Source organism: Temnothorax curvispinosus, unplaced genomic scaffold (genome assembly GCF_003070985.1).
Source record: "Temnothorax curvispinosus isolate PA1 unplaced genomic scaffold, ASM307098v1 QBEX01002200.1, whole genome shotgun sequence".
Classification (NCBI taxonomy): Eukaryota; Metazoa; Arthropoda; class Insecta; order Hymenoptera; family Formicidae; genus Temnothorax; species Temnothorax curvispinosus.
The window spans coordinates 98,873-126,745 of record NW_020211980.1 but is presented as its reverse complement, the minus strand read 5'-3'; the positions used below and the strand labels follow the sequence as shown (position 1 = coordinate 126,745).

The 27,873-nt window shown below is 47.3% G+C and overlaps 2 protein-coding genes across 12 annotated transcripts; one reads left to right on the top strand and one right to left on the bottom strand.

Annotated features, from left to right (window-relative positions):
• Positions 1-73: 73 nt before the first annotated feature.
• On the top strand, positions 74-1,119 carry LOC112468884 (peroxiredoxin-6-like). The gene is made up of 4 exons (XM_025038272.1): positions 74-247; positions 377-597; positions 673-745; positions 880-1,119. The coding sequence occupies exons 1-4, from the start codon at positions 167-169 to the stop codon at positions 1,012-1,014; spliced, it is 510 nt and encodes a 169-aa protein (XP_024894040.1). The 5' UTR covers positions 74-166; the 3' UTR covers positions 1,015-1,119.
• A 164-nt stretch (positions 1,120-1,283) lies between these two features.
• LOC112468882 (chromodomain-helicase-DNA-binding protein 7) lies at positions 1,284-27,286 on the bottom strand. Of its 11 annotated transcripts, none has more exons than XM_025038260.1 (21): positions 27,064-27,286; positions 26,223-26,264; positions 16,664-19,909; positions 16,179-16,508; positions 15,184-15,590; positions 14,746-15,102; positions 14,363-14,657; positions 13,761-14,273; positions 13,401-13,625; positions 12,959-13,275; positions 10,728-12,884; positions 10,351-10,440; positions 9,453-9,650; positions 8,324-8,756; positions 7,959-8,244; positions 6,567-7,825; positions 6,122-6,365; positions 5,737-6,013; positions 5,506-5,650; positions 4,673-5,413; positions 1,284-4,206 (listed from the first exon to the last, which is right to left on the bottom strand). In XM_025038260.1, exons 3-21 carry the CDS (start codon positions 19,802-19,804, stop codon positions 2,179-2,181), a joined length of 13,443 nt encoding a protein of 4,480 aa, XP_024894028.1. In that variant the 5' UTR covers positions 19,805-19,909; positions 26,223-26,264; positions 27,064-27,286; the 3' UTR covers positions 1,284-2,178. The 11 variants fall into 11 exon arrangements, with proteins under 11 accessions (XP_024894028.1, XP_024894035.1, XP_024894033.1 ...); XM_025038267.1 differs by having other exon boundaries at positions 6,567-7,816; XM_025038265.1 differs by having other exon boundaries at positions 8,330-8,756.
• Positions 27,287-27,873: the final 587 nt, after the last annotated feature.

Below are 27,873 nucleotides of genomic sequence, written 5' to 3'. Positions count from 1 at the left end.
ATAAATTCCATCTATGCACACGAGAAAATATTTTATAAATATATATATATATACATAACTAAAATAAAAATAAATAAATACAAATTACAGGTGGGGTATCCTATTTTCCCATCCCAACGACTTCACTCCAGTATGCACGACCGAATTGGCGCGAGTTGTAAAACTAATGCCTGAATTCAAGAGATTGGGTGTGAAAGTAATCGCATTGTCCTGTAATTCTGTCGACTCCCATCGTAAATGGATAGAGGTTTGCTAACAATCCATTTTTTTTCTGCAGCTAAACGTGGCGCTAGATTTCAATTTGATCAAATTTAATATTAAAATGAATTTTTCTCATAGATTCATATTGGTATTAAAACAAAAAACACTCTTCTAGGATATAAAGAATTACGCCGAGGTGACGGACGAAGAATTTCCATATCCGATAATAGAGGATCAAGCCAGGAAGCTTGCCACATTGTTGGGAATGTTGGATCCCGCGGAGATCGACAGCCGGACTGGATTACCCATGTCGGCGCGAGCTGTGTTCATAATCGACCCGGCTAAGAAGATGCGACTATCAATTTTATACCCAGCTACGACTGGCCGCAATTTCGAGTAAGAATCCTTTCGCAAAGTGTCTCTTATCGCTCGTTCGTATAAGCCACTAAAATTTCGTTCTTTAAATTGCAGCGAAATAATAAGGGTAATTGAATCTCTTCAGCTCACGCAAAAGTACAAAGTGGCGACTCCTGTAGACTGGAGGGTAGGTTGGAGAAAAAAAAAATTCACTTAAAGATTCTCAGAGATATTGATTTTTCCGCTGTTTATAATTAAATATCGGGCATTAAATATCGCGTTAATTTTTACATGTATTTTACACGTTATATGATATTTTAGAAGGGGGACGACGTAATGATCGATCCGAGTGTGTCGGACAGCGAAGCTAAAGCTTCCTATAACAGTATCAAGACTGTGATGTTGCCTTCCGGCAGGACGTATATGCGTATTGTGCCACAACCTATAGATGCGTAAAAGAAAATTTCTGTGTACAAAAGGATTCTAATAAAAGTTCAAGCTGCACAGATCGTATGGAGCTTCGTTCGCATAAAATATATGAATATTATTTTATAAAATCAACCGTATTTCTTTATTATTTTCGACCATCTAAATAAAGACGCAGCATTCTGCATCTTTATTTAAATAATTTCCTCTACTTTCAAGATCATATAAGATTAATTTAATAAATAATGTTTTTTTTTCTCACATGTACGTTGATTGATATAAAATAAGAGATTCGAATCCTTGGTATTTGCAAACAACAAAAGAAGCTGTTTATTGTTTCACCTAATGTAATTAAAAGTACACTGCGTTATATACATTTTTCTTTTCCAAGTACACGATTGCTTACTGTCTCTATAGGCGTAATTGTATATAATATTTACATTTTTCCTTCTTTTTTTTATTAAGTTATTACTGTAGTTATTTTTTTCTCTACATTACGATTATATTCCGTCTTGCGTTCCTTGCTTGTAAATTGCTTTATGCGCAGTAGCGAGTACACAATTTTATAATATATATATATATGTATATATATATTTTTATATAAAACAGTCCCTGGTCAAAACCAATAAGAGATAGTAGATAATAAATTTAACAAAACTATACCTTTATTATTGTATCATAATTACGCAATTAAAAATTAATTACTACACAAAGTATCGAGTGATAAAATACTATCGCAGCCTTCGTATTTAAGAGATTTTCTCTCTTTTTTTTTTCTTTCAATTCAATAAACGTGCACTGTCACACACACTGTCCAATGATTAACAATACATCTCCCACGGACTGGAGGGAGTCCCAATTTATTCACACGTTTTTTATCATCCAAGACCCGAACCGAAGGCTACGGTAGATTCTACCAATGTCTGTAGCCCCCTTTCGATGCACTCGCATTTCTCGTCGCGATTCATTTAGAAACAACACCTTACACTTCCGCGCTTGCTAGCGTCGAACAGGGAATTATCTACATACAGATCTTCGTTGTGCGAGCAGTGTCAAATCAGGGAGTAGAAAAAGAAAACGTGGACCGCGGCCGGTCCATCGAGTTCCTTCCGTCGGATCGCCCGTCAGGGTGCTTTCGGTGTGGTTTGTCGGTGCTTATCGTTTCGCGACAGCAGCCCGACGAGACCTCGTGACTCACTCGCCGGCCACGTGTCCGTCCTGCTGCTGCTGCTGCTGCTGCTCGGAGTGCTGCATCTCACCCTCCATTCGCGCCTGTCGTTCCGCAGCCGCCCGAGCCTGTCTACCGGCGCTCGAACGAAGATTCTTACGCTCCGGCGGTGGTTCCACGCTCATTCGTTTGCCGCTACGTGCCTTCTTTGGCGCCGCCTTGGTACCGCCCTTGCCATCCTCCTCCGCTTCTGGAACGGCGACTTTACCGCTGTCGCTCTTCGCGCCGGCGGTATTCTGCGTCGATGGCGACGTCGCGTTCGTAGACGACGATGATGACGACGACGACGTCGTAGTTGTCGTTGCTTCGTTCGCATCCTTCTTGGCCGTGTTCGCTTCCACGGACGGGACGCTGGATGCCTCCTCCTGCGAAGATGCGGGCTGTTGCGTTGCTTTCGTCGGAGTTGTCGGCGACGGTCTCGTGACCGCTTCGATCTCCACCGTCGGCACTTCGCTACTCGACGCGGTCGATTTCGTGCTCGTGTCCATTTCGATGCGGGCCTTTTTCGCAACGGGTTCCAAGGTGACCTCAAGTGGCGGTGGCGCCGACGGCGTCGATCGTTGTTGCTGTTGATGCTGCTGGTCAGAATTTTGATTGCTGTCCGTACTGCTGCGGTTTTTACTGGACGGCTTCTCGGATCTTGGAGCGTCGTCGATGTTCCGCGTAACCAGTTCGGCGCTAGTCCTGCTTAGATGCTCCAGAGCCTCTTTCATCTCTTGCTCCTTGCTCTTCCGCTCGGTCTTCTTCTCCGACAGATCCGCCGCTACCACATCGGCCTGTTCCGTTATCGCTATTTCTCGCTTCTCGTGTTGCTGCTGCGACTGCGACTGCTGTTGCTGTTGCAGTTGCTGCTGCTGTTGCTCGGCGCGGCGTCTCTCCTCACTGCCGTGCAACGCCGCCATATCCGTGTATTGTTGCAGAGTCACGGCTGGATCTACCTGATATCTAGATGACTTCTTCTCGGGCTCCTTCCGTTTTGTTGTCGACGACGACGACGATGACGAGGATGTCGAGGATTCCGGTGCGGCCTCACGCTGTCTAGAGGAACTGCTAGACGAGGTGGGCTTGCGCACCGTGGAGGCGGTAGATGTCGGTGGATTCAGCAGACCACATTGAGCGAGACTCTCGTAGGCCGACGACACGCCGCTAGACTGCATGGAGAACGGATTCAGGCCGCTTAGGGTTAGCGGCGTGTAGAGAAGGCTGGGATTCGTGAAGAGAAATGGGAACGGTGAGGGAGTCGGCATACTCGCGGACGAAACAGCGGACAAAGTCGACGGACCACCGCTCGAAGATTTGCTGGTCGTTGGCTGATCCAATTTGCTACTGCGCGATTTACTACTACTGCCACCACCGCCACCTCCACCACTGCCGCTCATGCTCGAAGAGCAGGTGTTCTTGCTGCTACTGCCAGCCGCTGAACTCACAATTGGATTATTCGCGTCCGCAGCTGCCGCCGCCGCTGCCGCCGCCGCGCTGCTGGTTGCTGCTTGAGCGTTCAATGCCGCCTCCATGCCCGCTAACGACGGCAGACCCAGTCCGGCCAGATTGGCGAACAGCGAATTCGTTAGGCTCATGTTGCCCAAGTTGCCGAGGTTACCGAGGCCGCCAAGCGCGCCCAGGTTCGTCAGACCGCCGAATGGCATCAGCAGTGGATTCTTCGGGTCGAAATTGCCGAGCGATAGGCCCGACAAGAGAGAGTTATTTAAATTGCCGAGCGGGAAGTTGAGACCAGACGCCATTGACGTGGCCGCCAGATTAGCGGTATTCGCAGACTGTTGACTCGTAGGGCTGGGCATCATGGGCGGTCTGCCCGGACTCTTGCCCTTATTCACGCCGCTGCGCTCATTACCCGATAGTCTCTTCTGCAGATCATGCGGAAGATTGCCGCGTTCCTTCACAAGTTCCGCCCACTTCGGATCAACATCGAACATTGGGTTCTCCATTAGCCATGTTCCGAGTCGTTTCAACTGAGGCGCTTTACTTCCGGTTACCTAAAGAATAAAAACTTAGCTTTAGTAATCGAATTTAGAGTTCAGAAGATTTAACTTTTCTCTTCGTAAAAGTAATAGGAAATAAATAATTCTATAAATCTTTACAATTGTTTGATTTAAAAAAGACATTATATTTAAAAGATAGCGATATGTCTAAAACTGTTCGAAATATAAGACTCTTTATCGATAGATGTTCTATAATGGTAAAATAAATAAAAGTTGTATATCACTCCAGAATAGTTAGCATATCAAAATATGCTAAATAACAATTAACTAATATAAATAAAAGTTTTTACATTATATAAACTTTAAACAGTAGTACCTACTAAAAAATTCAATTAATTTATTTAATTTATCTAGACTTAATAGAAAGGCAATTTTCACAAATTTTAGAGTCCACACAAGATATAATAAAAATCTGTCATTGTTGCTATTTAAAAATGAGTGTAATTCTGAATTAGCGTACCTTCTTGCCAGTTAATCGGTTGATAACAGCAACATTCTCCTCACCGGTGAGTTTCTTCCAATCCAACAAGGACGGATCGACGCGCGGCCTGCGTCGTCGAGGGGCATTTAAATATTCTGCACTCAATTGCTCCGACATCGCACTTTGCTCTGCCAGCCACTTGTTCACCTTCGCCTCGTGCGAAAATGAGCCGATCTTTGACGAGTACTCGGCGACTTTGTTGATGTCCGCGATCATTGCCTCGTAACTCTTTCGGTGACTGCTGCTCGAGGAAGACGGGTGCGCCGAATTGAACGCCTGCTGCTGCTGCTGCTGTTGTTGTTGTTGTTGTTGTTGTTGTTGCTGCTGCTGTTGCTGCTGTTGATGCTGTTGCTGTTGCTGCTGCTGTTTCTTCAATTCACGATTTTGCTGTTCGGCCTGAGCCAGCAAAGCGGAGAAGGTATCTTTGTGCGAATGCAATGATGGCGGCGGTAAAACGGATGTAGAGGAACTCGAAGCTCGAGAAGACGGAATCGATGTAACGGTAATAGAGAACGGTTTCTGGACACTGGAGGTTGGGGGGTTGGGAAGACCGATCGGCGCTGATGTCGGAGTGACAGTTACGTTGGGCGTAATCGTATTCTTCTTGCCGTGCTCGAGATAATGACCACTCTGTTGCTCCTTCGCGGCACTCAATCCCAACACTATTTCATCCAACTTCCTGCGCTTTTTTTCCTTCCCAACCACCGGTTCCTCTGTTGGCTGTTGAGAAATATAAAAAGAATTAAATATTTAACAGTTTTAACTGGATGTAGAACTGCAAACTTGGGAGTATCTTTAAAAAATGCACTCACGCAAGATTTCCTTTTCATGAGTTTGTCCAGCATACTATCCAATTTCCCTTTATTGCTGCTGACTTGTTTATTCTTATTTGGCATAGAGAAGTCTTGTACCTCGTTCATCATGTCCTTGTTACTATCAGAGCTTGACTTCGGATATCTAAAATGAATATAATCATTGTAATATTTCTATACAGACATTCACAATATTAATTATATAATTAGACATTTCATCGAATGTCTTACCCAGCGGATAGATCGATAGGCGTCAAAGTACTCGACGTCCCAGGTATAACGGTTGTTTTGCCCGGAACGGGGTATTTCAAGTCGAAGGGCATATTCGGCGTTCGCGTTTGTTGGTGCGCTGGGGGTGGCTGAACCGGCGTGGAGCGTCGCGATTCCTCGGACTGAGATTCGTCGTTAATCTCCCAAGTGGTTGAGCCGGAGAGGACAACCGGTTTACTGAGAGGTGCGGACGACGGCGCACTTAAGTGACTGCTGTTGAGAAGCGCGTGAAGCTTGGCTGTAAAATAAACGAGGCAAATAATCGTACACAATAAATATGTTTAGTTATTAATAATGATAATCAAACGTGTGACCGCGTTATTAGTTTATAAGTAATTTAAATTACCTCGCTCGGTCTCTACATCTATGGCGATATGCCTCTTGCGTTTCTTTGAAGCAGAGATGTTATTGCCACTCGCTATAGATCTGGACACCCCATGATCCGTAGTGATTGTTATCACTTCTGAACATTCCTTCTCGTTTTGCGCAAGCTCCAGCTCCTCGCCGGCACTGAAGTTCACCGACACCGGCCATTCTTTGTGTTCTATCGCGTGCACGATGTGCATTAAACGAGCTTCGATCGCGTGCTCCTAAGAAGCAAAGTCGAATCAATAAGTATAATAAAATTCGAGATGTATAATAAAATACACTAAGCTATGTGTAGCAAAAGTAATTTTTAAAAAGATTAAAATTTCTTTTTTCTTATATTTAATAAATTATATTTTATCTTTTTATTTTTATATCAACGCGCAAATACAAATAAGATATCAAAAGTTAATAAAGAAATTTACCTTCGGCCACTTTATTGATGTATTAGTGCAGCCGTGCGCCAAGAGTTGCATCACTGTAGGTTCGTTATTATAATCTGCCTGTTTGTCTCGTAAAACGTACGTATCGATCTGCGGCAGTCGCCCCAACAACGGTTTTATCACCTCTAGGTCCGGGAACATCGCCTTCAATTCCGCGGCCTGGACGCTGCACTTATCCTCGATCTGAGGAACCTTTGCTGCTTTCTCCTTGGTAACGTCCGAACTTTTTGTTTCTTGCGTCTCGACCTCTTCTTTAACCGGTGCGTTATCCGGCTTTACGGTTTTATTATTATCATCTTCGACAGCGGGCTCGGTAGTCTCAGCGCTCTTTTCGACATTTTCGACCGTCTCCTTAATTTCTGCCTCACTTTTTTCGACTGTTTCCGTCGCGACGTCTTGCGCTTGCGACTCGTCCGGTTTCTCGGCGGGTTCGGCTTCATGTTTAGCATCTTTTTCCTGAACCTTGTCCTCCTTCTCGAGTTCTACAACAGCAGGACTCTCCGCGCTCTCTGAACTGGCCTCCTTCGCGGTCGTCTCATCGGCCGACTTGGCAGTGCCTGTCTGATTGGCTTTGGTACTATCGCATTTAACTGGCTCTATCGCTAACTCGCTTTTCTCCTCGCTCTTTACAACGACGTTGTCCACATCCGTTCTCGCAACGGTAGTGATCGTCAACGAACTACTGATGGGTTTCTCTTCGGGTTTAGCCTCCGTTTTGACGATAGTCAATTCCACTTGGCTTTTCTCAGGCTCCGCGTTTTCAGGCTTTTTATCGGTAATACTTTGGTCTTTGTCCTTTTTCGCCCCAACTTTTTCAATCTTCAAAGTTCCCTCGCCTTTCTCGAGTTTCACGAGTATCTCGTCCTTGTCGAACTTCAAAATATCTTCTCTACTCTCGATCTTTATCGCTTTCTCGGATTTGTCTATTACTTTAGGAGTCTGTGTGCTCGCATACATTCCTCTCGTAAGAAGCTTATGAAACGAAAAGTCCGGATCGTTCAGTATAGTTATGTCGGTACGCCCGAGACCATGCTTCGCCGCTCCGAGTAACAATTCCTTGTCGTGTTTCCCCGGCTGCCACCAATCCGGCGTATCTCCTGAGGGTTGGCACAACGAAAGTCGTTCCTCGAGATGCGGATGCGACAGGATCTCCTCGCGAATCTTGCTCAAGAGATCGACGCGATCGAGTATTTGTCTTGCTTTGGCAGGACTCAGCTGATCCACTGGAACATCTGTAAAATCTGCAACGTCAACTAAGTAGAATACTTCACATAAAACCAAAAATCATATTCAATTATATAAATATTATTTATATAATTAATTATATAAATATAATTGAATAGATTTGTAAACAAAATATTAGAAAGAACGCACCTTCCTCTTCGTTCAATTTTGCGTTGCAAACTTTCTTGCACATTGCTCTAAACGACATGTAGTAGTCCGTGAGATCGTTGTCCGTCTTCTTGTCAAATCGAGCGATACTCTTGAACTTGGTCCAGTCGTACTGGGCCTTCTTCCTGTCGTAATTGACGCCGTACGTAGACACCACCCGCAAGAACTCGCTCTCCTCGCGGCGGGTCCACTTCGCCTTTTGTTCCTCGATACGAGTACGTTCACGTTCCTTCACTATGGCCTCCATTTTTTCTCTTTTCTCCATCTTCTGTGAATGCGACATTAGGCTCAAATATCGCACAGTTGCTTAAAATGAATAATAGAGTTTAATGCTAATAAAAACATACACTGACCAAGAGATACATCGCTAATTGTTGCAAATCCCATCCTTGCATATTCAAGGGCGGTTCGTGCATCATACTGGTATGATTTATAGAAGCGGTTTCGCCCTCCATTCCCATCTTTCCGGCTTTCGGAATAACTTTAATGTCCTCCTTTTTATTAACGCTTCGTTGATAGGAGGATATCACGCGACGCAGTCGTGTATTAAGATCTACCACAGACGGCCAAGTCTTCTCGTCATCCGGGAGAAGACCATCGTTGCCATCATGACTGCTGCTGGCCTCCGGTATCGGCGTATCCGCTTTACTCGAGATAGCAGGGGAATCCGCCGGTGTTTCTCGGCTGAATTTGTCAGAGTCCTTCGAGTCTTTCGTCATTCCGGGAGACTCGCCATCATCCACATCGTTCTCCAGACTGTTATCGTCTCTGCTGCTGCTGCTGAAATTTTGGTAACAGTCACAGGATGAGGATAATGTCTAATGTTCCAGTTGTTCTCTTTCAATAAAACAAACAAGACGTTTGTTCGTTGCGCATGTACGTATGTAATAAACTTTGAAATCATTTTACACGATATTCCCGTCTAAATTTTGTTCCGTGAAATGAAGAGAACTAGAAAAAAGGAGGATGGTGTCTATTGATTCAATTTATCGTTGCCTCTCTCGATGTTTCGTAACGTCAGCTATAAATAGATAGGCAGCAAAGTTATAAGATGATCTATTTTAATGCGCGCAGCTTTTTCATACGCATATGCGATAAAGTATTTCTGACAGAAAAGAAGATGTAGTTCCATGTTCTCAATGCCATAGTTCCAATTGAATTCTCTTTCTTCGTAATTTTTGCCGTATGCGCACAGCAGTCACACGTCTATAATGTTCCGCGAAGAGGATATCGAAAAACGTTAAAGAGCGAAAGCTAAAGTCACTAAAGTGAACATTATATACGCCATTCTATTGCTGAAAATAAAAGCTATGACCGTACAAGCGTATATATAATATAATAATATATATAGAAAGCGGTGCAAGCGGCATAAGTGTTAGGACAGTTAGGCAGGGCATAAAGAAGACGAAAGAAAGAGAGAAAAGAGAGAGATGAACAAATAACGAGTATAAAGAAAAAAAATGCTAAGGTACTCACTCGGCGGTACTCTTGTTCTGAGAGTTCTGGAAAGGGGGAGGACAGCTTGTAATGAAAGAAAGCGCGGGGTCAGTCCTCATCTGGTCGTAATTCTCATAGCCGTGTTTGTAGCAGCCGACTATTAAGGATTTATCTGCTGTCGAGTCCCACCATTTCGCCGGTCGTTCCGTCAACTGTGGAGGGTCTATCGGCAACGCACTGCAGGGCGGTTTCGAATTTACAAAGTTTGCCAATTTATTTGCGTGCCGATACCAGTGTGTGTTCATTAATTTAATAAAGGGAAAATTTTAGTTAATAAATTTACAAGGGGATCTCTTTCAAGGGAGGTCTCCTTTCGCAGCAACGCGGGATTTTTTTTTCGTACGAAATTTCAAAAAGATAATACAACACTACACACAAAATATCTGGATTCCCCCCTCCCCCTCTTCGAAATTTTAAAATCACACGTTTCCGATTATCTCCCTTCGATTACAGTGCACTACTTAACGACAAGTCCTATGGCTTACCACTCTGTTGCAGAAATTCAATCATCCTCGCGACAGTTTTACCAAGAGCGTCTCTCTCTCTCGTAGCGATTCGCGGGAGCACGTGTATATATGTTAACGTATTGATACGTGCATACAGGATGGGAAATAAAAACGATTTCATATTAGTAGCGTAGGGTAAAAAAAAAAAACGAACTTGGTAGTTGTTCTGCAGAGCTACGTGGACCAACGCGGATCCGGGCTCTATGAGCATTCCTCATACAGGTATAGCTCCCAGGATATCAACAAATACATCGCACATGCAACTATGCTAAGCTCCGTGGTAAGCACATATGTGAGTATACACGAATTCGTGATAAATGGTAGTCTATGGTATGAAAAAGCGTGAAAGGAGAACAACGGCGCGGACTCACCTGACGTGAACGCCATCGGATATGTGCTGGACCAGGTCGCCGATAATCTCGTGTTTGATGTAATACAACATTCGTACACGCAACAGTACTCTGTAAGATAAAAGATAATCGATCAAATTCTCCGAATAAGAATTAATAAAAGATTGAGGAATTGAATAAATAGCAATGTGTCATTGCACTCAACAGCTTTATGTAATTAAAAAGACACAAGCTTGAGATTTAAAATAATCAATTAAAACAGAAAAGCAAAAAAAAGACGAATATTTATACTCGCGATCGTTCATAATACTGCCATTTAGAAGAAAAATTTCGCGTAAGCCGACTTTAACCCGCTATCGTATTCAAACACCTCGCAATTTACATCTATCTATATTTACTTATTGGCGTGTCGGCTGAGATGCTTCCTGTAGTTGCTCTCGAGGAAGATGTCCCCATCGAATTTCTCCGCGTTGCTCCAATGATTGGGATCGCTCGGTCCGCCGTTGATGACTGATCCCCGGGTCTCTCGGCCCTCGCGGACACGGCCCTTCTTCTTCTGCCGACTGTTCCTGCCGCCGGTGTTCACTGAGACGCTCTTCACCTTCTCGCCGTTCTCGATGGGCGTGATGAGATCCCAGATGAAGCTACGGATCTTCTCGTCGCCGCGATAATAGCGTAGGCAGTAAAGCAGAATGACGCGAGCGCAATCCTCAACGTCGACCTCGCGCCAACCGCGACGAAACTGACTGTGCTGCAGAATCTCATCCCAGCGGCCCCAGCCGAACGTCAGCAGTCCGCGCTCGACCTTGAAACATTCGCTGCGCGCCCAACTGCCGTACACCACCTCGCCTTCGCGCGGCACGTACTCGTCATAAAACTTGCGCGTCTTCTTGCCGAACTTGTCGCGCCGTTTCTTGCTCCTGCCGGACAGGCCGATGCTCGTGTCGTCATCGCTGTTCTCGTCCGAGCTGTCTAATTCGGACATATCAACCACCGACTCGTCGTGACCGTAACGCTTAATTTGCGTCCTTCGCCGGGGTTCGGATATCACCAGCTCGTCCTCCTCCTTCTTCTCCGTAGTATCAATCTCTGCCTTCTTCGCCCATTTCTTCCAGAAATCGGGATCATCTATGTTGATGTCCGACCGGTTCGACGAGCATGCGAAGCTCGCCTTCGAAAACGTCGAGCCCTTTTCTGCTTCTATAGTAATAATCTGAGTTCTTCGCTCAAGTATCTGTTCAATATCCTCCTCGCAGAACTTATCGCCTGCATTGTCATCATCCATGATAGCGCCGTAAGCGCCCTTCTTCAGTAGATCTTCTATTTCCTTCTTTGTCAACTGTTTATTGCTGGGATCTTTACCACCTTGACTGGTATTCATGGATTGCAGGATCGCTTTATCGAGCCCCAACTTCAGAGATGCCTTGTCGAACATTTCTCGCTCGTATGTGTTGCGGCAGAGCAAACGATACACTTTGACCATCTTCTGCTGCCCAATTCGATGACAACGAGCTTGAGCCTGTAAATCATTCTGCGGATTCCAATCGCTGTCGTAAATGATGACTGTGTCAGCTGCAGTTAGATTAATGCCGAGTCCACCTGCTTTAGTGCAGAGCAAGAAGACAAACCGATCCGAATCGGGTTTACTGTAACGATCGATTGCGGCCTGTCGCAGATTTCCACGAATTCGACCGTCAATTCTTTCGTACGGATACTTTTTATACAACAGATAATCTTCGAGTAGATCCAGACACTTGACCATCTGGCTAAATACCAAGACTCGATGACCACTGGCTTTCAGTTTCGGCAGCAACTTGTCGATCAGGACCATCTTTCCGGAGCTGTTCACCAGGGCGTGAAAATACGCCTCGGAATCTTCTTTCTCGCCGGTCTTGTAATCCAACTGTATCTGATCCTCGGCACCATTTAACAGGAACGGATGGATGCAACACTTCCTCAATTCCATCATCGTGTTCATGAGATTCGGAATGTTGGCCGACGTGGTGCCCTTCGCGAGAAACGAGAAGTTTCTCTCGAGAATGCCGCGGTAATACTTCTTTTGTATGTTAGTCAGTTCCACCTCGACGACGGTCTCCTCCTTTGGCGCCAGCGATTTCTCTACATCTTCCTTCAAACGACGTAGCATCATCGGTTTCAAGAGAAGTTGCAGCTTTTGCACTTCGCCTTCGCTGCTCAGATTACCGAATTCCTTCAGGAATGCTTCGTTACTCGCAAACTGTTGCGGTTCGAGGAAATTCAACAAAGAAAATAGCTCGTTAACGTTATTTTGCAACGGTGTACCCGACAAAAGTACTCTGTGCTCCAGGTTCAATTGTCTGAGACCTTCGAGAAGCTTACAATTTCGGTTCTTTAATCGATGAGCTTCGTCTATGACGCAGAGTCTCCAATTGTATCCACGTAGCTCATTAAAGTCTGTTATAATGATCTCAAACGTCGTTATCAACACGTTGAATTTTACTAAATCTTTGATTTGCTGTCCCTTTTCGTTCTTGTAATAAACTTCGTATTCCTGAAGCATGGTACGACTCGCCGCACTGTAATTTAAATTTGTATCAGTGACAATTCAGTCTGTCTTTGCATATAAATAAAATTGCTTTAATATACTTACGATCCGTGATATACCACGACGTTCATGTCGGTCCAGCTTTCAAATTCTCGCTGCCAATTTGGAATGGTCGACAACGGAGCTATGATCAAGAATGGTCCGCGAATTCCGTACTTGTAGACCGCATCCACGAATGTCAGAGACTGAATCGTCTTTCCCAAGCCCATCTCATCGGCGAGAATACAATTGTGTCCGTTGTACCATGAAAATAGCAGCCAGTTCAACCCTTCCAATTGATATGGTCTTAAAATGTTATTATTCTTGTAAACTGGTGATTCTTCTAACTTCACCCAGGCTGTAGCATTCGGCTTTTTTTTCGGCTGGAACACACAGCACAAGGATTATATATGAATTTATATAGAAGATAAATAAAACAATAAATTCGAATATATGCAATCTTAAGTTTTGTTTAAAATGTAAGTAAAAATTAATATATAGAATATACCTTCCACTGTTCCTTTGGGGGCACCTTATTGAATTTTACGAATTGGGCTATTTTCTCGGGATCAACGTCTTCTTCTAATTCCCAAGTAGAGTCTTCGTACTGCAGAGATCGCCATTTGACCAAGAAGTGTCGAACCGTTTCTCCAGTAGTCGGATCTGTGTGAGTTGCTTCATCTAAGACCCGATCAACTTCGACAAAATCTGGATTGAAGGGATCATCTTCGGGCTAAAAAAGAAAAAAAAAAGATTTTCGTAAAATAGAAAGGTGTTAAGTGTTTTATGTTGATCTTTAACACGCGCAATCATTATATTATACTAGTATATTACATATTCATAAGTTAAGATAACAAACATTAAGTACATTTTCGAAAATATTGGTGTTTTGTTGTTGCTTCTGCTTGAATCTTTTCAGTTTAGCTTGGATACGCTTATCTCCTTTATACATTTCCTCTTCCGTTCTCCACTCGCAATGCAAATACGAAAAATTTCGATATTTAACAAAATATTCCTCTACTTCGATAAACTGTGGCTTCGTCTCGACAACAGCGGTAGCCTCGACAACGGCTGGTTTTGAATCCGTAGGAGGTTCTTCCGGTTTCTTTGCATCCTCCTTTTTCACCCCATCAGTTTCACTCTTTTCTTCAATTTCGGTTGCATCTTCAGTCTTCGCTTCTTGCTCGGTATCTTCCGTACTTTCTTTTTTCACGGAATCATCAGATGTCGCATCTTTGTTCTCAGCAGATTCTTCTTTATCCGCGTCTCCATTCTTTTCCGGAGACGCTTCTACCTTGGGTATCACGGGCTTAACTTCTCTCTTTCCCATTCGAGAGCATAAAATATGTTGCACAACCATAGAATCCTCATCCGTAGTGTTCTACAAAATAGAAAAATAGAATTAAAGAGAATGTTGAAACAATCTTTACAGAAGCCTTGAAAGAACTTAGCAATCTAAAAGATACATACAATGTATACGAAGTTGGGTTTGTTAGGCCCGACTTCGCCGCCCTCACCACCTTCCTTCTTAGCGGCAGCAGGCTTTGAAGCGTTTGCACCTTCCACTTTTTTCGAGAGTTGAGCTTCTTGCATAGGAACATCATCGTCAGAGAATCGTAACATCACGTCGTCTACGTACTTCTTGCGATGAGTGTTTCTTGCGGAACGCCGCTTATTTACATCGTCACCAGCTTCCGGTGATGGCGGAGGCGTTGCCGCTAGTTCCTCGCCGTCAGAATCAGGAGCAATGCGACTCTTGCGTTTTCTGTGAAAAATAATAAAGTTTAATAGTAATTTGTATGTGCTAATCATTATGAAATATTTGTGAGCAATAAAACAATGTTATTACTTACTTAGAACTTCTAGAACTTTTCCCTCCAGATGATTTGCCGGTACTCGATCGTTTCCTAGCTGCAGATTTCTTTTTACCGCCGCTCGAATTTTCAGTGGTTGCAGTAGTCGCTTCTGAGTTTTCCTCTTTCTTTTCTCCTTCCGTAACATCCTCCGTCCCAGTTTTCTCCTTGCCTTCTTCCTTTACGTCGGATAATAAAGGTTCATTGGTGGAAGAATCCACTTGCTCCTGATCACCCTGTATGGACGATTCACAGACCTTCGTCTCGGCGTCCTTAACGGCACTGGAATCCGTAACGGTAGTTTCTTCGTTTTCGCGTACGACTTCATCATCAGCGGACTCAGATTGGTTAGTTTTTCTATAAAAATAATAGTACATATAACACTATGTTATAACATACGAATAATATACGAATAATATACATTCTCTTCATACTTACTTCCTGTTACGCTTTGTGGATTCTTTGTCTTTGTCTTTATCCTTATTCCTCTTTCTCGCCACTTTTGGCGATTTCGGTTCCTTGGGTGGTTTTGGTTCCTTCTTAGGTTTCGGCTCTTTGGGCTCTTTAGGTTCCTTCGGTTTGCGTGGTTTTCGAGGCGATCGTGATTTTCTACCCTTATTCCATTCTTCCTCCATATCCCCGGAAGACGGCTTAATATCTTCCGAATCTGCAGCACTGTCTACTATATTGCTGCTATCACCTGGAGTGACTTTATTGTCCGATAAAGGTTGCTCAGGTTGCTGAGTGGCAGTGGTAGGCGCAGATGCCTCTTTATCTGCTTTTTTACGACTTTTCTTTGTTCGCGGCGTACCTTTACTGCGACCGCGGCCGGTAGTACTGGAGACCTATTTTTATATAATATTTGATAGATAACAAATGATTTTTTCAAATAGAAGCCGCAATATACGCACAAATAAAAATTACAAAGATATAACGTTCAAATGTATGTTTATTATGTGTAATCTCGCATGACACACATGACTTTATCAATTTTCAATTTCATATTGAGTTACTCCGATTTAATAGTGACTTTATTAATTTTCTTCAATTTCATGTTAAGTTACTCCGATTTAGTAAATGGTATTTTTATCGCATTGGAAAAACTATTATTAGTAATTTGAGATATTCTAAACAAAATATTTCTTTTAAACACTTAATATCATGCTCATCTCTTGACAAGGAAATCATACACTTTAGTTGTTTTTAAATACACAATCCAAAGTAAACAAAGTAAAAAACCGAGATTGTTTTGTGTCATACTTATTTCAAAATGTATATTTATGTTGCATTATTTATATTCTTCTCATAATATGTTAACTATGAAAAATTTCTCTCGTAAATTTGATTCGTTTCTTTTTGTTATATAAAAATTTGGAAAAATACTTTTCGATTAATCTTGTGCAAAACTACCAATCAATCATGTGTTCACGTACCTGTGGACTATCAACTACAGCAGCTGTAAACATCGGTGTTTGTAGTATACACTGCGGACCACCGTTACATTGATCATTTGTCTCGTGCTGCTGCAACGCCTGCAACTTCTCTTGCAAGGCGACAATCTTTTCCTGATTTTCCGGTGCCGGCGGCATGCAGTACAATTCCTGCAACTGCTGTTGTAACGCAGCTCGCTCTTGATGATGCGTAAGCGGCGCACAAGACGTGCCGAAACCGCCAGCTGCGACCGGAGTTTGTGTAGGATTACTCGGCATGCTGTACATGTTCGGCATTGTGTTACCGGTGATCATGTCGCCCCCAGGATGGTACTGTTATTCGAAAATAATTGATATCAGTAAAAAGTACATTACCATAAAACTGATTACATGAATAATATATATCACAGATGTATACTTTATTACAAAATACTTTAAATAACATTACTATATTAAAATATTATATTCTTTGATGATATTGATAATACCTGATGTGGAGTTTGTGAATTTGGCACGGGAACTGCAGTTTGATGCGGCGGTAACACCATACTGGTAGTTTGACTGACTGCGGGTATCTGTTGTGCGTTTAAATGACCGGGCGGCACCTGAGCGTTCTGATTCTGCATCTGGGACGTTGGATTTTGTATCGGCTGCGTTTGCATTTGCGGCGGTATCTGAGGTGGTATCAGCGCGGCTCCCTGCGGCATCATTCCAACCTGCTGAGGTTGTATATGAGATGGCTGCGTCTGTGGCGGTGTCGCCGTCGTCGATTGCGCCTGCTGCGTAACGCAAGTTGGGCCCTGCTGAGGCACTGATTGCGCTAACTGTGGCTGCGGTTGCGCTAATTGTGCTTGCGGCTGTCCCAGTTGAGACTGCGGTTGCCCTAATTGAGGCTGCGGTTGTCCCAATTGAGGCGGTGCTTGTCCTAATTGAGGCTGTGCTGGTCCCAATTGGGGCTGAGGCGCTGGCGGAATTTGTTGAGGCTGTACCGGCTGTGCTTGGCTCAATACGGGTTGTTGGGACTGAGGAATTTGCGGCTGTTGAGTGGGCGCAATTTGTTGCAATTGCTGTTGCTGTTGTTGTGGTGGCTGCGATTGAGGTATTTGCTGCTGTGGTTGCAATTGCTGGTTTATTTGAACAGGTTGTGACTGATTCATCTGAGACTGTTGTGGTGATTGTAATTGCGGCTGAGGAGGCGGTATCGTTGACTGAGGCTGGACTATCTGTGACTGAGCCATGTGAAGCTGTTGCACTGGTTGCTGCACCGATTGCTGTACCGGTTGCTGCACTGGCTGCTGTAGAGGACAATTGATAGGTTGTTGTTGAGTATGTTGCGGTTGCTGTCCTATAGCTTGTTGCGGATGCGTGGTACTATTCAATGACGGTTGATGCACTTCCATACTTTGTTCTTGTGGTTTCGTTTCGCATACACTCTGATTCTCAATACTAGAAACGGGATTTTGAATCGGTGCAGCAACTGCTTGTTGTTGCTGCTGCTGTTGTTGTAATGACGTGGTCACATTTGTGCACTCCACATTGCCACTCGTGCTGGACGCAGGAAGAGACTGCACCGTTTCAATTGAAGATATACTCGTCGATGTAGGTATATTTCCTACCGTAGATGTATGATCTAAGGGTAAATTGCTCTGCGAATTATTTTGTGCCGATGTATCTACTTGCGATGGACCGAGTTGCACCGTTGCGTCCGGTTGCTGATTCTGCTGAGCGCTCTGATGCAAAGAAGGCTCGGGTTCTGGTTGTTTCGGGGTTTCAATCGGGTTCTGTACGACGTTTTCCGTCGTCGTCGTCGTCGTCGGCTCTCTCGTTGTCGTTGTGCTCGTCGTTGTCGCTGTTTCTACAACGTTATGAACAGTAGTCTCCGGTCCAGCGACGGGGAACATCGGAGCACTCTGCTCGGATACTATCGGCGCCTGCTGAGGCTGCTCCACTATGCCACCTCTTTCTTCGTTGACACCGATACTTGGCCTAATTTGCGACTGTTGCGGTTGCTGCTGTTGTTGTTGCTGTTGCGGGTGCGATTGCCATTGAGCGGGCATCGGCATTCTGGGTCCCGTAACTTGACCTGGCATCGGACTCTGCGGCGGCGGTTGCTGCGGCAGAACACTCGGTGTCTGCGACATTGGCGGACGTGTTTGGAACTGATTATACTGATCCGGAGCGGGAACGCTGGAGTTCGACACGGCGACTCCCGGCATCACCATCTGTTCGAGAGCCTGCAAAGTAGTCTGCTGTTGCTGCGATGATGGATTCATTTGCATAGGTGTGGGCGGACACGGTGACACCGACATTGCGTTAGCCTGATTGCCCTGCTGATGAGGAAGCTGAACGTGAGGATGCGGCGACAACGTAGTGGGTTTGGCGGGCGACATGATAGGTCGGGGTGACATCTGCTGTTGTACCGCCGGCGGACGCGGAGACATCTGCGGTCGCGGCGACATTTGTGGCGATAACTGCGGAAATGCAGCGCGATACTGTGGACTCGTCGCGTGCTTAGCCGGTGCTGTGCCAAACTGTTGCTGCGGTGGCGCCGAATGTTGTGGCTGATTAAACATCGATGTGGCATGATGGGGATACTGAGGATCCATCGTCGGTTGTTGCTGCGCGTTCGGGTGTTGAGGAGTATGCTGCGGATATTGTTGAGGATGAGACGGATGCGGTTGATGAGTCGGGTGCGGCGGGTGATGATGCGGCATTCTCGCCTGAGGTGGTTGTTGGGCCTGCTGCTGCTGATGAATCGCCGAAGCAAAACCAGGATAACCGGGAGACGTTTGATACATCGCCGCTACCGAATTGCCTTGCTGATAATGTTGCTGCTGCCCAACCATGTGCTGATAGACACCGGCAGTCGCGCCGGGTTGCATCGATTGATGCAAAACTCCCATGTTGCCAATCATCCCCTGTTGACCAAAATGCTGCTGCTGCTGCTGCTGCTGCTGTTGTTGTTGCTGCTGCTGCTGCTGCTGCTGCTGCATCTTTTGATTGATAACGCCAGCTTGATCTTGCTGATGAGAATACTGTGGCGGCATGTGTTGCCTGTACGTGGCAGGCTGCGGAGCCATCTGATTGTAATGCCTCTGCATTTGTGGATAACCACTTCCGTTACCCGGCCAACCTTGTTGGCTGGGATCCATACTCATGTTGGCTCTAGCCATCGAGTGTTGCTGCTCCATAGAATACATATTGTCATTGTAGCTAGGATACTGACCAGCGCTACCCGGATGAGGTCCCCTGTGCTGCTGCGGTGCAATGTTGCGAGTCTGATTTTGAAACGCCCCCGGCACCATAGCACGCTGAGGGGTGGCGCTATTATCGAACGTACCGAGATTTTGGTTGAACATGCTGCGCTGTGACGGATTTTGCACGTGATTCGAGCCACCAAATTCAGATCCGCCGAATGAGGTTAATTTTTGTATTGGAGATTCTTGAGAAATGTTATAGGATTGGCTAATGTAACTCCCTCCTCCATTAGGGCCAGAATTCAGACCGTCTCTGGACACCGCTACGGAATTATTCGCAGGCGCAGGATCGAAGTGATCGTTCCCTCCGAGATCAGGAAGAGCCTCGAGCATCGAGCCACTGACATCTTCACCAAACAGATCGTAGTCCATGTCTACGCTGAAAGACTCCTCGTCCCCATTTCAGGCTTAGGAGAATATTGTACGATCTCTTTTATAGCCAGTAACGTGCCCATGGTAAACCCAAGCTCTTGCTGTCTGAAACAATCAAGCAAATTTTACATACCCTCGATACTCTTCCAAGTTTCCGTGTTCTTATATGTACGTAACACGATACAAGACGTCTATATCGATTCGTTGAAAAGCGACGTACGCCAAAGGGGAAAAGCTATACGCTTATGGTTCAATTCCTCATAATCGCCATAACTTTTCCCCCTCGGAATACATCCCAGCTTGCGACATCTGGCCATATTTTTACATCGAGAATTACACGTCGTTATTCCGTATGTACTAAGAAGACATTCACGACGATTCTACTGGGCACGAGGAACATCGATCAAGGAGGGAAAGAAAATAAAAGCTACGTATATGTAAATAAAGGCGCATGAATAACGTAAAAGCGGAATTCGAGGACGATATGTTGCGCCGTAATCGACACGATACGTGCCATCTTCCCGCGGGAGCGTTTTCGCGAACGAACAAATTGCGAACTTGGACGCACCGAGATGCTCGCGGAAAAGGCCGTTTCTGCGTTTACGGCCCCTCGCGTATCCCGGGTGCCGTTCGATTCCGACGGAGTCGCGAACGTAATAATTTCCACGAAAGTCATGAATGAAATATCGAGGTTTCTCGGAGAGGAGCGCGCCGGCGGGGAAGACGGAGGGAGAGAGGGGAGGGGCGTCATTAGACTCGCCGCGGACAGCGGGGCGAAATGAAAAGCGCTGTACGACGCGACGCAAGACGACGGCGGCACTCCACAGTCCGCCGCGCCGGGAGCGCTATTCTTTTTCCGGCGCGGAGTCGCGCGCAAATAAGTCGACATCCTCGTCGACGAATTTATATATATATCCGCGTAAAACCACCCAATTCTGTCTAACGATTTAACGATGAATCATCCGTCGTCCCTCGCGGGACACGCGACGAGCATGCGACCCACGCACGCACGGTACCGCGGGGTTTTTCAGCGCGAGCGTTTTCGGCGAGCTGCTGTCGGCGGTCTTTCTTTTTTTTTTCGATAACGAATGATGAAATTTATTGTGGAGTAACACCCTCGGTAAGCCTGAAGGAATTGAAATCGAAGACGCGCGGGGTCGAGAAAGAAAGAGAGGGTACGATATCGCGCACGGCGGTGCCCAACTTTTACCGAAACGATGACAGACCGCGAGATCGACGGCGCGAGCGAACAATACCCGCGGTTTCCTCTACGTGCAACAATATGGCATTGCCGTCGTTCCGTGAAATAAACGTTCCGCGGGACGAAAATCGGCGAACGATATCGCCGATCGATCGACGACGTCGAATAAAACGGAGCGGCGAACGCCGGGGGGAGAGAGAAAGAGTGAGAGAGAATAAAATGGATAAAACAAAAAAATTGGGGCAACGTACAGGCTTGATACACACTGACAAATACAGCACGACGCGCGACAGTGGGGGGAGCAAGGGAAAGAATGAGAGAGAGAGAGAAAGAGGAGAACGTTCTCGTGTCTCGTCGGAAAACGAACAAAAATACACTCGCTCGATGTGTGCGTGAGCGCGAGTGAGCGAGACAGCGAGAGCGAGCGAGCGAGCGACGAACGAATGAGCGAGCGAGCGGTCGAAACTGCATCGAACGAGCGAACGAACGGTGGTAAGAAGAAAAAAAGGGAGAGACTCTCTATATACTTTCTCTCTTTCTCTCTCTCTCTCCTTCACCGCGGCAGCAGTTCACGCTCGCGGCCGTATTTCATCGTCGCGTCTTTACGGCGCGTAAAGTAGGAAGCCGCCTGTGCGCGGCGGCTTCTCGCGGGGTTATGGCATACGCTGAAATCGGCGTCGCGGCGAGAAACGAGTCTCTCACGTGAGAGCAGCGTCGTCGTCGTCGTCGTCGTCGTCGGGTCACTCGCGTCGTCGACACATCGATGATGACGGCAACGGTGGCGACGACGGCGACGAAACGGTAGAAAGAAAGAGATAGAGAAAGAGCGAGAGAGAGAGAAAGAGCGAATGAGAAAAACGACGGGCCCGATGACTACGGAAAGTACGCCATTATCGCGGAAGAGAGAGGGAGCGAGGGACGACGCGGGGAAGAGCGAGAGAGAGAGAGATTTCCGTTCGGGGCCGCCGCCGCTGCCGCGAGAGAGAATTCGTCGTTATCGCGCGGCCACCGCGACGCTCGATATTCCCGACATCGGGCGGCAGCGCGTCACTCCGCGTCGCACCGTCTCTCTGCCCGCACAGTAGTACTCTTTTCCAGCGGTGGGCAGGCACTTTTTTGCAGCGGCGACGGCGGCAGCGGCGGCGGCGAGCGAGCGTAAAGCTAACCAGATGAGAGGAGTAACACCGTTCGCTTCGCTCCGGGTACCGTCTCGTGGCGTATCTCGCGGCTAAGGACGCGCCGCTGCACGCTACCAGCGGCGTTTCGTCAGAAAACCACCCTTGTCCGTCTGTCTGTCTGTCTGTTCACAAGCGCGCGCGCGCGCGCTCACGTATACATATACACACATAGATACATATACGTACGTGCGTACGTCGTGCGTGCGTGCGTTGACGCGATTTTCACTGACGGTGGCTGCTGCGGCCAGCGACGGCGGCGGCGGTGCGGATCATCGAGGTGCAAGCGTGTCCCGCAGGCTCGAATCATTCCACACACACACAGATCTACACGCGTATGTGTACATATACATACATATGCATCTCTCTCACTCCTTCACTCACTCACTCGCCTCGTCTCCCTCCCCACCACTGCGCGGAGAACTGCTCCTCTCCGTTCTCGCTTATACCCCGTTCCAGGACGGCAAGAGAGAGAAAGAGGAGAAGGCGGAGGAGGAGGTGGAGGAGGCCGCCACCATACCACGCTACAACTACACTACCACTATTTTCCCCGCAAGTAAAACGCGCTCGCTTCGCTTCCCGGAGTGCGTCGCCGCGCCGGTGTGTTGCGGACGAGAGAGCGAGCACCTCTAGCGCGCAGGCGGGCAGCGGGCACACGAGCGGCGACGGCACCAGGCCGCCGCGCCGCGCCGCGCACACCGCTCTCGCTCGGCGCACCACCTGGCGGCGTGCGCATCTCCCGACCTCCTCTCTTTTTTCTCTCTCACTCTCCCTCCCTCCCACTCCCTCATCACTCTCTCTCTCTCTCTCGCTCTTTCTCTCTTGCGCGCTCGCGCGCACGCTGTATCGTTGTGTGCAGAGACGTGCATTCGTATCGCTGGTTCGTTCGCCGGCTCTCGGCCCGGTGTTGTGTACTCGTATGTGTCGCGTTTGCCCCCCCCCTCTCTCCGCCACGCGCGCGCGCGCACACACACACGGCAGCCGAGGAGTGTACTCGTAAATTGTTTTAGGTCCTGTTTTACCTGCGTATTCTGCATTCGAAGCGAAATGAATATATCTTTCTCCGGGCTACGCTCCGAGAAAGAGAGAGAGAGAGAGAGAGAGAGAGAGAAAGACAGAGAGAGACGGAAGATAGGAAGCGCGGATCAAAACGGACGGACCGACCCGACAGGGTCCGTTAGCTCCGCTCGCTTTACCTGCGCCCCTTTTGACACTTCTCGAATTTGAGAATGAACACGATGCGTAAACTTCCGAGTGGAAGCGGAGGGAGAAGAAGTGAAGCTCCAAAGGAACGGGAGAAAAGTTACGGGAACTATTTCGGTGTTCTACCGCCATTCATCAATCGAGGATCTCCTCCGAGAGATTTTCCGTTCTTCACGCTGTCTAATTACGGCACGATTTGTTTTCACTTTGACCGCAGCAGGGAGCAGTGTCATGCGGATTCGAAAAGAACGGGGACCTGTCGTCCCTTCCTCGCGTCCCTTTCTTATCGCGCACACGTCGCCGGCTGCGATGCCGCCGTTTTTCCAACGTTAATTGTCCGGCGATACCTTTTAGAAGACAGACGCGACGGAAAACATCTGACTTTTCTCACACGGACACACGCACGCGCGCGCGCGCGCACGCACCGCGCGTGTCGGACCGCATCCTATCGGCGATCGTATTGAGAATCGTCCCTTAGGCCTACCTCAGACGGCCTGACGAATTCTCGACAGATGCGGAATCTCGGGATGGAACGCGACTGACGACTGACAGCTTCGGTTGCGTTCCGCGCGTTCTTACGTGCGAACGTTTTGATAATTATTCCATACGTGTTCTCTGATTCTTCAAACGTTACGCGACACGGTGGAACTGTAAACGAAGTTCTATGACCCCCCGAATTCTGACACGACGCGCGACGTGCGGATCGTCCGAGGCGAATTTTATGCGCGCGGCTTCTCGCTCCTCCTGTCACTCGAAGCTAACGTCAGATTGTTCGATTTACTATCGATATCGCGAGCGAATTAAATCGAAAACCAGAAGCATGCGGCAACCGGCGATAATTTCAAGTCTTGCCGGCGTTTAAACTTTTCTCGTACTTCTTCGCGATTTGGAAGACAGATCTGAATTCTAATCCCGTAATCGTGTTCCGCTGCGTCCGGCGCCTTGTAATACTGGAAAAAAGAAGCTTCGGAAGATATGCATTCTCGCCAGAATCGCGTATAAAAATAGTTATGAGAATTAAACGCAAAAACAGGAGCGTACGCGTGTCGCCGAAATAGTTTCCAAGTATCTCGTTTAGGATCGTAGTTGTTAATAATTAAGTATTATGATTAACCAGCACAAAACACAGTAACGGACAAAACGGCATGCGATGACAATCAAATTCGCGACACGCCAATGAGAAATTTTAATTATGGCTTGTCGGAAACGCGAAGAAAAATGGAAACAAGGCTCGCATAGTGCTGGATGCTCTCTTTCCAACGGGCAGATTTATGGATCCGTGTGCATACGTGTGTGGTGTGTACGTACGTGCGTGCGTGCGTGTATACGGAGTCATGCGAATTTAGTGAAAGGATAGGCAATAACGGTGCGGGAGACGGAGAGGCAGAAAGAAAGAGAGAGAAAGAGTGAGATGGAGAAAGGAGGGAGGAAGGGGGAGAAAGACGGCCGGAGAACAACGCTATACGGACTGGAGTCGCACTGGCAACGCGTCGCGGGTATTCAATATCGCGGGTAAAGGCGCACCGCGCAATTGGTAGCGGCGAGACAGGAGTCGAAATTACACGAGAAAGAGGACCAATCAGATTTTAGCTTACATAAAGTCCGATAGCCGCGCGCGTAGGATATTCGATTAACCAATCGTATTCCGCAGGTATCGATTCGAAATACGTCTCCCGATGTGTTTTCCGTATACGCGCTCAAATGGCAGCCGTGCGCGCGAACGGAACAACGACGGCGACCGGGAAAACGGGAGCGACGGACAAGGGCGAGGGCGAGAACGAATGTCGAGGAGACGCCGCGCCGCGCCGTCGAGTCTCGATCCCCCGGATCCGAAGGCTGTGCATTCCCGCGGCATTCGAGCCACGACTAATCTGGAATTTAACAGACGAGACAGATCCCCCGGCGGCGAAATAAACCGTTATTTGTGTGTACTTGATTTACTTCCCTATTTCTTTTTTTTTTCTTCGGAGAGAGAAACTCGAAACACACGAAATACTCCGAAACGACCGTTCTAACGGCAATTCGTTAGAAACGCATCCTCGTTTGTCTTGTCCAGATGCGTCAAGCAGATTTTACACCCTACTTTCTCTACTTCCAGGATTCTAGGAAAAAGGAATCACCGCTCGCGGACGGACGGTAGGAGACAGTAGGAGAATCCCTCGAGAAGCATGCATTTCAGGATTTCGTTGATACGTGCATTTCAATGACAAAGTATATAATATTATTGGAATAATCATGCTATCACACACGCATATACACGCACAGCGGTCGTGCGCGATCCCTTTAAAAAGGATCAAATCAAACATCACGCTTTGCGCCTATACTTAACGAATGCCTGCGTTCCAACAAACTCGGTACTTATACGTGTAACAAATAGAAAGGGAACTCAAACGACATGATCACCCCTACGGTTATCTTAATTATCGCAGCTCCGCGGAGAGAACTGTACTGGAGAAACGTGCAGCTGGGCGATTCGCGTGTCCGAACGGGAGAGACAAATCGTCGCATGCCGACCGGCCGTCGAGGGACGAATTCTTTGGGAAATCCGCTCCTCTTAGCCGCGCCGCGTTACACTTCTCGTGACCGAGGTGAGGAGCGGCGTTAGAACGTTGCACACAGATATCGGTATACGGAGGGAAGAAAAGAAGAGAAAAAAAGTTGCCAAGAAAGCGAGACGTGGAGAACACAGATCTGGAGTAACTGGAGTATCTGGAGTAACTGGAGTATTTGGAGATACAACCGGTGCCGTGCATCGTGCGTGCGGAATCACGTCGCTTTGCGGGTGAAGAATCGACGATTTACTTTCGGTGTACAATGATCGATATAGAGCAGGACTCACAATTGTGCGAACGGCGATCCCATCTCTTTTTCCGAAGTCCATCTAAAGAAAACAAGAAAAACCCAGGTAGACGGCGGGGGGACGACAGGGCCGGGGGGGGAGAGAGGGGGGGAAGGAACGGAAGGACACGGAGGTTCGCTCAATCGTTATCTCGGTGTCCATTTTGTTTGGTTTAATTACTGAAGAGGCGTCGGTGGTGGTGCTGGCGATGGTGGTGGTGGTGGTGGTGGTGGCGATGCCGCTGCCGCTGCCGTGGGTTACGTTGACACAACACGACGATGACGGCGATAGCCGGGATAGCCCTTCGATTGCCGCCGCCGCTGCCACTACTGCCTTCGTGCAGCATCGAGAGACGTCCGAGAAACGATCGCACACGCACGGAAAATCGTGTAGAGAAAGGGAGACATGGACAGAGAGACAGAGAGAGAGGGAGAGAAAGAGCGAAAGAGGGAGACACAGGGAGAAAGAGAAAGACACGGAAGATCCGAGATCCAGCACAGACGCCGCGACGCGAGCGAGCGCGCGCGCGCGTGTACACACACACTCACTCTCCCACTCACACACATACACACACACACACTCCCGCTCACACTCACCCTCAAACTCACGCATACACACACGCGAGCGCGCGTGTATCAGAGACGTGAATTAAACGTACGAGCGAACTCGCGGGACACTTCCCTCGCCGCGGTCACGGCGCGCACTTGTCGGCGTACATCCTCGCCCACTGTCTCGCAGCATCAATCCGGATCCGTCCGGCGCCCGTCGCCGCGCCGCGGTAACCTAATTCCACGAGGGGGAGGGGAAGGGTGGGGGAGAGACAACGGACGGTGTTCCGTACCTGTGCCCTGTACCTGGCCGCCGTGTGGCTCCTTCTCCCCATTCACACGTAAACTCTCGCGGTTGTCCCCGTATCGTACGCGCGCGATACGTGGCGACGTACGTGGTGTCGCGCGACCGCGTCGCCACAGGGATATAACTCGCGCAACTCTCGCTCCGCTCTCGGCCACTTTCCGCACGTTTTAACACGTCCACCCGTTCGTCCGTCCGTCGTGTCGACGACACACACGCACGCGACACGGCGCACACACATATGCGCGCTTGGCGGCGGCGGCGCGGTGATCGGCCAGCCGTCGTTCCCGCACTCGTTCGCGTCGTCGCCGCCAGGCGACGTCAATGGCCGCGAAAAGAGCGCGGCTTTATGTCCATTTCTATCGACGCAAAATTGCAAAGTAAGACTTTAATTTCGGGCCAAGTTGTTTTTTTTTATTTCTCAAAATTAAAAAAAAAAAAAACATGAAAAAGTGAATTAAACCGAGATTAAAGTTAATTCGCATTGATAGTGAACGTTAGTGGACGTTGATAGTGATTCTTTAACGTGATTGGTTTGTACTTGTTAAATTAATGAGGAACTAAAAATAAGGCCCAATCATGTTAAAGATCACTAATCAACGGCATACGATGCGATTTTCCGTGCTAACTCGCAATGCGATCTGGAAATGCAGCATTTGTAATATTGTATTTTCTACATCGCATTCAAAATAATACGAAAACTTGCACAATTTAAACTGCTTTTCTTGCCGAATGCACCCAATACCGGCAGTTTTGTCGTGAGACAGCGCAAGGAATACTGTAAACAATGTAAACTGTG

What these genes read in the sequence shown, in the direction of transcription:
- LOC112468884 (XM_025038272.1), top strand. Translation starts at nt 167, where the DNA reads ATGCCTGAATTCAAGAGATTGGGTGTGAAAGTAATCGCATTGTCCTGT. An exon ending in ACGACTGGCCGCAATTTCGA is followed by an intron (nt 598 to 672) that starts GTAAGAATCCTT and finishes TTTAAATTGCAG; the next exon opens with CGAAATAATAAGGGTAATTG. An exon ending in CGACTCCTGTAGACTGGAGG is followed by an intron (nt 746 to 879) that starts GTAGGTTGGAGA and finishes ATGATATTTTAG; the next exon opens with AAGGGGGACGACGTAATGAT.
- LOC112468882 (XM_025038260.1), bottom strand. Translation starts at nt 19,804, where the DNA reads ATGGACTACGATCTGTTTGGTGAAGATGTCAGTGGCTCGATGCTCGAG. An exon ending in TCCACAAAGCGTAACAGGAA is followed by an intron (nt 15,103 to 15,183) that starts GTAAGTATGAAG and finishes TTATTTTTATAG; the next exon opens with AAAAACTAACCAATCTGAGT. An exon ending in TCCGATGGCGTTCACGTCAG is followed by an intron (nt 9,651 to 10,350) that starts GTGAGTCCGCGC and finishes ACCGCCCTGCAG; the next exon opens with TGCGTTGCCGATAGACCCTC.